Genomic DNA, 11,145 nt, shown 5'->3' on the forward strand with positions numbered 1-11,145 from the left:
CAGAGGGAGCTCATCTGTGCTCTCTCCAGATTCGAAACTATGACCTGTCCATCTTCAGACCTGCAATGTCTAACAATGTAACCAGTAGTTAAACTGGTTGACCTGTACATTCCTATACGTCTCCTTAAAAACAAGTAAAACCATAAACCTGGCACCATTCTTGCAATTTTTCAATCATCTAATTCTAATTCCTCCAGGTTTAACAGTCACTTGAGCATTTTTCTTAGGAATTTTAGATTTTAGTTCTTTATGAATTCTAGAAGAGCTATCATCTTGATGCTGTGAGTTGCTATTTTTGTCTTTAGCACTAGGGGAAAGTAATGGCAACCCAGCCTCAACATATCTTGCCAAGTAGTCTCATGATATGGTTGTCTTCTGGCACACAACAACCTCTAGAGCTTTATCAATTATATTTCTCCCATTTCTTCAGACACACTTCCTGATATGGTGATAGTGGAGGGATGTTGGTTTAATGGTTTGTGTCATTTGGTAAATGTTTTGCATAACAAAACAGAAGTAAACAATAAATCGAGTATCTCTCCTTATGCCATAACCTACAACAGAGGTCAATAGAAAATGTAACTTAGACCAGACAGACAACTGAACATCTGGCTCTAATTTGTATTGATGATCCATGTGCTTCTTGCTAATGAGATATTGTGCTTATAGCCACCTGCAGTCCTGTTCCTAAAACCAGCTACTCAAATTTTATTCATACAGTTTATTATTGGTTTGATGCTGTCAGCAATTATACCAAGAAAACTAGCCTCTGGCATTTTCGACTTAGTCAGGGGTCCCCAAACTAAGATTCATGGGCCAGATGCAGCTCTCCAAAGTCATTTACTTAGCCCTCGCTCTAAACTTTAGACTTAGGGTCACCCTAAATCTGAAATGACTTGAAGGCACACATCAACAATAGTCCTCATTTACTTGACTCATTTACTTTCCATTGAAATACTGGTAAGTTAATGTAGGTAAAAATAGGTCATCATTTAAAATATTGCATTGTTGTTTCATGTTTTTTGCAGTACAAATAAGATACGAGCAATGTGCATTGGAATTCGTTCATTTTCCCCCCAAATTATATAGTCCAGCCCACCAACAGTCTGAGGAACTGTGAACCGGCCCCCTGCTCTAACTTGTCACTGTCTTGCATGAATACTTTTGGCTGTCTGGCCTCATTGGCAAAGATCTTGCCCTACCACCTGCTATCTATGAGCAACTGAACATGGGACATTCTACATACAGAAAGTCCTGCCATACACATCTTTTAGCTTATAGCTTATCTCTTATAAAGGTAAAGGTTTTCACTGACATTAAGTTTAATTGTGTCCTACTCTGGGGGGCAGTGCTCAACTCCATTACTAAGCTAGAGCCAGCATTGTTCATAGACACCCCCAAGGTCATGTGGCCAGCATGACTGCATGAAGCGCCATTCTTCCTGCAGAAGCAGTACCTTTTGATCTACTCATATTTGCATGTTTTTGAACTGCTAGATTGGCAGAAGCTGGGCGTAACAGTGGGAGTCCACCCCGCTCCACGGATTCAAACCTCCAACCTTTTGGTCAGTAAGTTCAGCACAATAGGCTTATATTAAACCCTTGCTAGTAAAAGCATGTGTGTTTTTTTCTAAATTGTTAAACTACTGAACTACTGTACACTGTGTTAATATTGTAATATTTTTAATAAGATAAATGTAATTAGAAAAAATTATACACACACACTCAGGCCTACCAGTCATTTGCTATGGCTGACCAGCTGCTTGGTAAACCATCAATAGAAATGAATTTATTAAAATGAATTAGCTATCTCCAAGGACGTTGCTCAGGGGACACACAGATGTTTTCCCATACTTTGGGAGGCTTCTCTCATGTCCCTGCATGAGAAGCTGGAGCTGACAGAGGGGAGCTCACTCTGCTCCTTGGATTTGAACCACCAATCTTTTGGACAGCAGTCCTTCCAGCACAAGGATTTAACCCATTGTGCCACACCAAAATGATGACAGATAGTAAGAGGCAGACACACTTATTATGAGAGAAAACACATAACATAAAGCTATGCCTGTAGGGTAAGGTAGAGGGAAGAATCTGCAGTGTAGGATTAGAGGATGAAAGCTGGAGCTGCTCAACAATTTCACTATGATGATTTGATTCTCTAGTGCTTAATCTCAGGCAATATGCTATTTCAAACTTTAAGATGCCCCCTGTCCCCCCCAAAAAGATAGCTTGGGAAAATGTGTAAGATAAAACTCTGTGGTCAAGTAGTATTTGGGAAATATGGCTAATTGTTCGAAACTCTATTTTTCCTAGTGCAATCCTAGAACTTCATACTCTTTTTCATAGTTATTATGAGAGAAACATTGACTTTGGTCTTCTGAAACAGTCCAATTCCATTCTTCATCAACTCAGTTTAATTCCAATATGCTTTTGGAGCTGCTTGCTTGGGATTTGTTATTCCCACTGTTAATTTCTTGCTACTCACATTGAAAACACAAATCCCATTTGAACAAGTTAATTTTTAGTTACTGGGAAATATTGAGCTTAAGAGTATCCATAGTCCACTTGTTGTCTGGTCTGTCATTGTATGGACAGAATACTTAACTAGGTCATTAGTTCAATCCATTATGCCTTTTATTTATATTTTTTCCAGTTTACACACAAAATCAAATAAATTATATTAAATCACAGATCTGGACATTTCAAGATTAGACAGCTTTAAATCCAATAGGAAAGCATTCTGTGTTTCGTGTCTATTGGCCCTAAAACAAGCCGGTACTGCTTGATTAACTGTCTATATGCCAACGATTGGCTGCATGCTTCCTTATGAATCACCAATTTCACAACAAATTATTCTCCTCATTCATGTTGTGAAAAGGGGATTAACAACACTACATCATTAGGTTTGATTTATGGGGTGCTCTGAAAGGAGCCACTTACAGAGCCTGCAACGTGAGACTATGATTAAATGACATTTTAACAGTCACTTTATAACAATTGGACATTTGCTGCTCAGCAAGCAACCTACATAGGGAAGTATCTATCCATTATTCCTGCCCCGATGGTCAGTGTCATAGAGTTGTTGATTAACTTCATGGTGCTACTAAAATGTCACCTATCAGAGGTATATTATGAGCCCAGGTTTATTGGCACTAGCAAAAGGCTAACAGGAATACACAGGGATCCTGTAATATATTTGAAATGGGAAAGTTTTTTCTCTCTCTTTTGGAGTTTATTATATACAGAAATATTCTTATACCTCAATAGTTCTCAACCTTCCTAACGCTGCAACCCCTTAATATAGTTCCTCATGTTGCGGTGAACCCCAACCATATTTTTTTTGTTGCTACTTAATAACTATAATTTTGCTACTTGTAATGTAAATATCTGATGTGCAAGATGAATTTTCATTCATTGGACCAAATTTGGCACAAATAACCAGTACACACAAATTTGAATACTGGTGGGGTTGGGAGGGATTGACTTTGTCATTTGGGAGTTGTAGTTGCTAGGATTTATAGTTCACCTACAATCAAAGAGCATTCTGAACTCCACCAATGATGGGATTGAACCAAACTTGACTCACAGAACTCCCATGACCAACAGAAAATACTGGAAGGGTTGGAGGGCATTAACCTTGAGTTTTGGAGTTGTAGTTCACCTACATCCAGAGAGCACTGTGGACTCAATCAATGACGGATCTGGACCAAACTTTGCACGAATACGCAATGTGCCCAAATGTGAATACCGGTGGAGTTTGGGGAAAATAGACCCTGACATTTGGGAGTTGTAGTTGCTGGGATTTATAGTTCACCTACATTCAAAGAGCATTCTGAACCCCACCAACGTTAGAATTGGGGCAAACTTCCCACACAGAACCCCCATGACCAAAAGAAAATACTGTGTTTTCTGATGGTCATTGGTGACCTCTGTGATACTCCCCACGGGTCCCGATGCCCAGGTTGGGAAACACTGTTATACTTATTTACATGGTTTGGATTATGGATAATTATAGATCACCAATCATGTTGGAGCCCTTGGTGGCACAATGGGTTAAACTCTTGTGCCAGCAGGTGGTTCGAATCCAGGGAGCAGGGTGAGCTCTCATCTGTCTGCACCAGCTTCTCATACAGGGACATGAGAGAAACCTCCCACAGGATGGTAAAACATCCGGGCATCACCCGGGCAACGTCCGTGCAGACAGCCAGTTCTCTCACACCAGAAGCAAGTTGCAGTTTCTCACGTCGCTCCTGACCTCTTTAAAAAAATGATCATGTTGCTGTTGCCAGTCTTATTTCTATCCACATCTATACAATTTTGGACATAGTTTAACAACTTTTAAATGCAGTTTGTGTCTGGCTTATCCAGAAACCTGAGACATTCCAAAACTGTCCCCATGGGCACCTGATATATTGCAGTTTTGTTTTTTGATATGTCAATGTACACAAAGCTTTTTCATGCCCAAAATATTAGGCATAAAATTACTTTCAGACTATATTTATAAGGTGTATTGCAAACATAAATGAATTTTATGTTTAGGCATGGGTCCCATCTTTAAGATCTTGTCATGCATATGAAAATATTCCAAAAATTCCACAACTCAAAACACTTCTGGTCCCAAGCATTTCAGCTGAGGGACTCAAGTTGTAGATTTCAGGGAGTTTGAAAGGTAACCCATTCAAACCAACAGACCAACAATATAATCACTGATTTCAACCTATTACCTAAACCCCAGTGACTTGAAAGAGACTGGCACAGTGACCTTAACCACATTTATACTAATTGCTGGGACGTGCATCGATGTAATAGGTTTAAGCGGCAGTCAGCTTAAATCCAAGAAGTACGTTTTGCAGAGTAATCCTCAATGTGTTTACTTAGGCATAGTAAATCCCTCTAACTTCAGTGGGACTTACTGTTTAGCAAGTCTATTTAGGATTGTAATCCCAATGGGTCCGAATCAAGATGTTCTAGATTTTAATACAGTAAATAATACAGTAACAGAACATTGTGTCTTGGGCTTGCTTTTCACACCTTACTTTTTGTGCATCCACACAATATACCCGTTAAAACCAGAACAAGTGAAATAATCAAATGTGTGTGCTGTAGTACACTAACATAAAAAACGCATGTAACAACTATATCCCAAGCCTGTAAAAGAACAACTCATGCAGGATTTTCAAAGGCAAATATTTTATTTTATGTGGAGTTATAGGGAGCACACCATGCCCCTATTAAACTGGCTCCACTGGCTGCCAACTAGTTTCTGGGCCCAATTCAAAGTGCAGGTTATCACCTACAAAGCACTATACGATTTGAATCCAAATTATCTTCAAAATCGCATCTCCTTCTATGAACGGCATGGACCCTCAGATCTGCTGGGAATGCCCTCCTCTCAGTCCCACCTCTGTCTCAAGGGCAGTTGGATGAGAGACAGGGCCTTCTTGGTGGTGGGCCCCCGGCTTTAGAATGCCCTCCCAAGAGAGATCAGGTTAGCCCTCACTCTCCAAGCTTTCTGGACACAACTGAAAATATGGCTTTTTAAACAAGCTTTTGGACCACAACTAGTAACTTAATTACTAAATTCGAGGACCTATTGATTGTTTCACATTAACACTTTGTGTAACTGATATTGTACACAGCCGGATATTGTTCTATCCGCCGGATATTGTTATATCCGCAGCTTGCTGCATTTTATTATTTTCAAATTAGTAGTGATTTTATATGATTGACATATATATATATATATATATAGAGAGAGAGAGAGAGAGAGAGAGAGTCATGTAAACTTATCTGTTATTGATTGATATGTTTATGCACTTTGCTGTATTTTGTGTGTTCTTGCTCTATTGAGTGGTTTCTGTGAGTCACCCTGAGTCCCTTTGGGGAGATGGTGGAGGGATATAAATAAAGCTTTATTATTATTATTTGATACATAACAAGATTAGAACACAGCAAACAAGATCACTATGCTGGCTTTTGTATTTGATCACACGTCGGACACTTCCCAAGCGTCTAGGACTGTGTGATGTATCGGCGAATAATATGTGCAGATCAGAGTATGGTAGCTTTTTGCAGATGACAGATGTAATTTGGTCAGTGCCAATTGTTTTTAAGCACAGCCCAAGGTCTTTAGGCACTTCATCCAATGTGCTGATCACCACTGGGACCACCTTGACTGGATCATATTTATTTATATCCTGCCACCATCTCCCCGAAGGGACTCAGAGCAGCTCACAGAAAGCACTCAATAATGCAACAACGCACAAAATGTAGCAAGATATATATTGTCTAAGCTTTTCCAGTTGCTTTTTGTCAATCCTGCTGTCACCTGGGATTGCAACATCATGATCCATACTTGTCTTTTTCCACAATCAAGAGGTTAGGAGTATTGTGCTCCAAAACTCTGTCAGTCTGAATTTGGAAATCTCAGAATAGTTTGACGTGTTCATTTTCTGTAACTTTTTCAGGCTTGTGATCCCACTAGTTCTTTGTAGTAGGCAGATGGTATTTGTGGCACAAGTTCCATTATTATTATTATTATTATTATTATTATTATTATTATTATTAGATACATACCAAGGTAAGTACACAGCAAACAAGATCACTATGCTGGCTTTTGTATTTGATCACACGTCAGGCACTTCCCAAGTGTCTAGAACTGTGTGATGTATCAGGGAATAATGCATACAGATCTGAGTAGGGTGGCCTTTTGCAGCTGACAGATGGTAATTTTGTCAGTGCTGATTGTTTTTAAGTGCAGGCCAAGGTCTTTAGGTACTTCACCCAGTGTGCCGATCAGTACTGGGATCCCCTTCACTGTCTTGTGCCAGAGTCTTTGCAGTTCTATCTTTAAATCCTCATATCATGTAAGCTTTTTCCAGTTGCTTCTCATCAATCCTGTTGTCACCTGGGATTATTATTATTATTATTATTTTAATGAACCATTAAAAGGATTGCGAGAGCACAATTTTATGAATCTGGCTAAATCTGAAAGGTAAACCACAATGGAAAAATGAAGCTGTCAAAAAGTCTGAAATAAGTAAACCACGTTCCATGTTTCCCCTTTTCAGTTTTGCTCTCATCCTGGAAGCAGACTCCAACGTACCCCATCTGCTGTTCAAACATGAGACATGTTTTGCGAATCTCAGGCAGCAAAGGAAGGCTGCATTTGTAACCTGCTGAACAGAATGCAATGTGTATAAGTGAGACAGATGCTGTTCATTAAGAGGGGATGAAGGGACCTGAAAATAACTGGATGTTTATTTTTAACTACTCCTCAAAGACACTACTAACCTTGGGATACATGAGTGCTTTGTGTTTGGGTGATGAGTGGCACTTGCCCATTTCATTAGCTAAGAGACCCCACCATTGCTTTTTGCAGCATTTATGTTTTCAATGTAAGTATGTAGGTCAGATGAAAATGGATGTAGGCCAGTCACAAAACAGGCATGCAGAATGTATTCAGAAAGAGGAAACAGTATGGAATATTTTAAAATCCGCAAAATTGGACGTCTCTTCCTCCCTCTCTGTCTAAATCCTTCCACACGGTCATAAAACCCAGAATATCAAGGCAGAAAATCCCACAATATCTGCTTTGAACTGGGTTATCTCGGTCCACACTGACATATATTCCAGTTCAAAGCAGATAAGGTGGTATTTTCTGCCTTGATGTTCTGGGTTATATGACTGTGTGGGAGGGCCCCGAAACTGTTGAAACAAAACATCCCAGGAAGGAAAGAGAGCGTCACAAAATCACAACTCCATTTTCAAAAGCATATTTACATAAGGATGAAAAGGAACTTCTGTAATGTGGACTTCCAAAACCTAACCCAGCTTCATCCTTTTGCATGTATCATGGGAAAGCATGTGTTATCTCTGAGGAAAAACACTAATACTGCAGTGCCCTTCATACTTGGAAACAGGAGAGCGACAAAAACTTCATGGATCTTAAAGTGGTATGAAAATAGCTCACATTCAAGAGAGGATTGCGCTTCATTTGCATAATATTGTAACAAGGATCACTGAGATTGCATATTATACATTCAAATAAGTACAATGGGGCTGGTAGGTATTTTATACCAGACTTGAAGATCACAAAGGAACCTCAGGACTTGTCATATCCATTTTTTTCACCCGGCTGTTTAGTTTTCATACTGCACAGATATTTACACTGACTATTTGCTGGCATTGTGTTATAATGAGGGGGGGGGGGGAGGAAGGGACCTGAAGCTGTTAGGAATAGTGGGAGTTGAAGTCCAAAACACCTCCAGGGCCAAAGTTTGCCCACACCTCTGTTATATCATCACAGCATTTAAGAAATCAGACCAATTCCTCATCTTTGATCCCTTGCTAAGACCAGGAATCAAAAAGATTACCACTGGCACCTTAAGTGGTGGGTAAGAAAGCCATTTTCAAAATGATACAGAGGATATTTTTCATTTCCTGGCGTGCTGGCAGCTTCAGAGACCAGCTTTCTACCACATGGAGCAGCTTGACAGCTTGGCTCTGCTTCCCATCTCCCGTCCCTCTGGCCCGTATTCTTGCTTCATTCCCACATGTCAGTCCGATTCCCCTGCCCAGCGTCCTCAGGAAAAGAGAGGTATCTTCCTCACAACCTCTGAGGATGCCTGCCATAGATGCAGGCGAAACATCAGGTGAGAATGCTTCTGGAATATGGCCACCATACAGCCTGGAAAACTCACAACAACCCAATCCTCCTCTTCCATTTCCCCCATCCATCCCTCATACGGATCATGTTTTATTGACTACTTCCTCACCACAGAGGTGGAATTAGGGCTCTTATATCTATAAAGCCAAAGAGAGAGGGGACTGCGATTCCAATTCAGCCTCAACTGATCTCAGTTTACAGAGGAAAAGGTAGGTTGCTGTGAGTTTTCTGGGCTGTATGGCCATGTTCCGAAAGCATTCTCTGTTGACGTTTCACCTGCATCTATGGGAGGCATCCTCAGAGGTTGTGAGGTCTGTTGGAAACTAGGAAAATGGAGTTTATATATCTCTGGAAAGTCCAGGGTAGGAGAAAGAACTCTTGTCTGCTTGAAATAAGTGCGAATGTGCAATTGGCCACCTTGGTTAGCATTTCATGGCCTTGCAGTTTCAAGGTCTGGCTGTTTACTGCCTGGGGGAATCCTTTGTTGGGAGGTAATTAGCTGGCCCTGACTGTTTCTTGTCTGGACTAATCAAGGCGGCCGATTGTATGAATGTTGCAATTGGCCACCTTGAATGGTCTTGCAGCTTCAAGGTCTGGCTGCTTACTGCCTGGGGGAATCCTTTGTTGGGAGCTGATTAGTTGGCTCTGACTGTTTCTTGTCTGGACTAGTCAAGGTGGCCAATTGTATGAATGTTGCAATTAGCCACCTTGATTAGCATTGAAAGGCCTTGCAGCTTCAAAGTGTGGCTGCTTACTGCCTGAGGGAATCCTTTGTTGGGAGCTGATTAGCTGGCCCTGATTAATTTTGTCTGGATTAATCAAGTTAGCCAATTGTGTGAATGTTGCAATTGGCCACCTTGATTAGCCTTTAATGGCCTTGTGGCTTCAAGGTCTGGTTTCTTACTGCTTGGGGGGATCCTTTGTTCGGAGGTGCTTGCCTGGAGTAATCAAGGTAGCCAACTGCAACCTCCACACCTGCCTCCAACAGACAAGAGTTCTTTCTCCCACCCTGGACAATCCAGAGAGACATAAACCCCACTTGCCTCGTTTCCAACAGACCTCACAACCTCTGAGGATGCCTGCCACAGATGTGGGTGAAATGCCAGGAGAGAATGCTTCTGGAACATGGCCATACAGCCGGGAAAACTCACAGCAACCCAATGATTCCGGCTTTGAAAGCTTTCGACAATACAGGAAAGGGTGGCTCATTAGAAACTAGGAAGATGGCCGCATTGGCCGATGCTTTCCTCGCGTTTCCTCCCCATCCCTGGAACCTTATTTTCCTTCTGATTATCCTAATGCTCTGTACCTCAAAGGCTGAAGCCTCCCTCCTTCCCTCATTCCCGCGCCTGTCCCAGAAAGGCACGCAGCCCTTACTTACCTTCCTTTGGCTTCGCCTCCAAGCGCCTCCAGAGCCGAAGCCTGAAGCGCCTCCGCTCCGCCAGGCGCTCCAGCGAAGACTGGGAGGAAGGGAAGGAGGGAGGGAGGCAAGACCCTTCCAGAGCAGCCCAGCCCTGGGGAGGGGTCTGCCGAGAAGGAGGCGAGCAGGACAGCCGGGGGCTCCGTGGCCGAGGAAGCCTCCCGGGAGCAGGGCGCCCAAACGCCGCCCTTTGCTGAGTCCCGCTCGACGGAGAAAGACGCCTTGGAAGAGGGAAGAAGCTCTTACCTGGGAGGCACTTGGAGGGTGGGAGGCTCAGCCATGCAAAGGGTCTTCTGAGGCGGGAAAGAAGAGGCACGAGGGCGCTCTCCTTCCTCCACTTCGTGTTGGCTCCCCGACGGCGGGCGCTCACTGGCTTCTCCTCTTGCCCGGCTGTAGTGCGCCTCTCCTCTCTCCCTCTCTCTCAATCTCTCTCTCTTTCTCAGGCTGCCCTTCTTGGCTTCTTCCTCCTTTTCAAACCCGCCCGCCCCCAAAGAGGAGGAGGAGGAGGAGGAGGAAGAGGAGGAGGAGGAACCAACTAATGCAGGCGTCCAACCTTATGGGAGTAAGAGAGAGAGAAAGGGAGGCTCCTCTTGTGGGGAAGTGTTCTGCCCTCCTGCCCCCATCAGTGGCCCCAGGAGAGCCAAGCGCAGATGATGCCTCTCTCCAGCCCTCACAGGGCTGCCATGGCTTCACTAGTCTTGGTGCCACCCAGTGTGGGAACTCATCATGCCACAGCAATGGTCTGCCTCCCACACCAGACTGGAACTGAAATATTTGACAGCACAACCTCTAAGGATGCCTGCTAGAGATGCCTACCAAGCTCACAGCAACCCAAATTGGACAGCATTGGAAACTGTACAAACAAAATCCAGCATCAGAGAAAACAACAGCGCATGCTCATCATGGCACTTATGGACAAAACTACACGATTTGAAATGCCCACATATTTAGGTAACAATGATAGCTCTGTGTTATTTATTTAATTTAATTTATTTATCGTGTCAGGAGCAAACCAAACAGCTGTATTGCAGTTTTTAACAAACATACATACCTACATACAT

General features: G+C 42.5%; 1 protein-coding gene across 5 annotated transcripts in view; it reads right to left on the bottom strand.

The window, feature by feature from the left end:
• SPHKAP (SPHK1 interactor, AKAP domain containing) overlaps positions 1–10,577 on the bottom strand; it is an 88,804-nt gene extending 78,227 nt beyond the window's left edge. For 2 of the 5 annotated variants that reach the window (XM_060767851.2, XM_060767850.2), the window contains exon 1: positions 10,331–10,576. In XM_060767851.2, the coding sequence (XP_060623834.2) occupies positions 10,331–10,365 (35 nt within the window). In that variant the 5' untranslated portion in view covers positions 10,366–10,576. Of the gene's footprint in view, positions 1–10,045; positions 10,230–10,330 lie in introns of those variants that run through there. The other 3 variants (XM_060767849.2, XM_060767848.2, XM_060767852.2) reach the window with 3 other exon arrangements.
• Between the last annotated feature and the right edge of the window lie 568 nt (positions 10,578–11,145).

Source organism: Anolis sagrei, chromosome 3 (genome assembly GCF_037176765.1).
Source record: "Anolis sagrei isolate rAnoSag1 chromosome 3, rAnoSag1.mat, whole genome shotgun sequence".
Classification (NCBI taxonomy): domain Eukaryota; kingdom Metazoa; phylum Chordata; class Lepidosauria; order Squamata; family Dactyloidae; genus Anolis; species Anolis sagrei.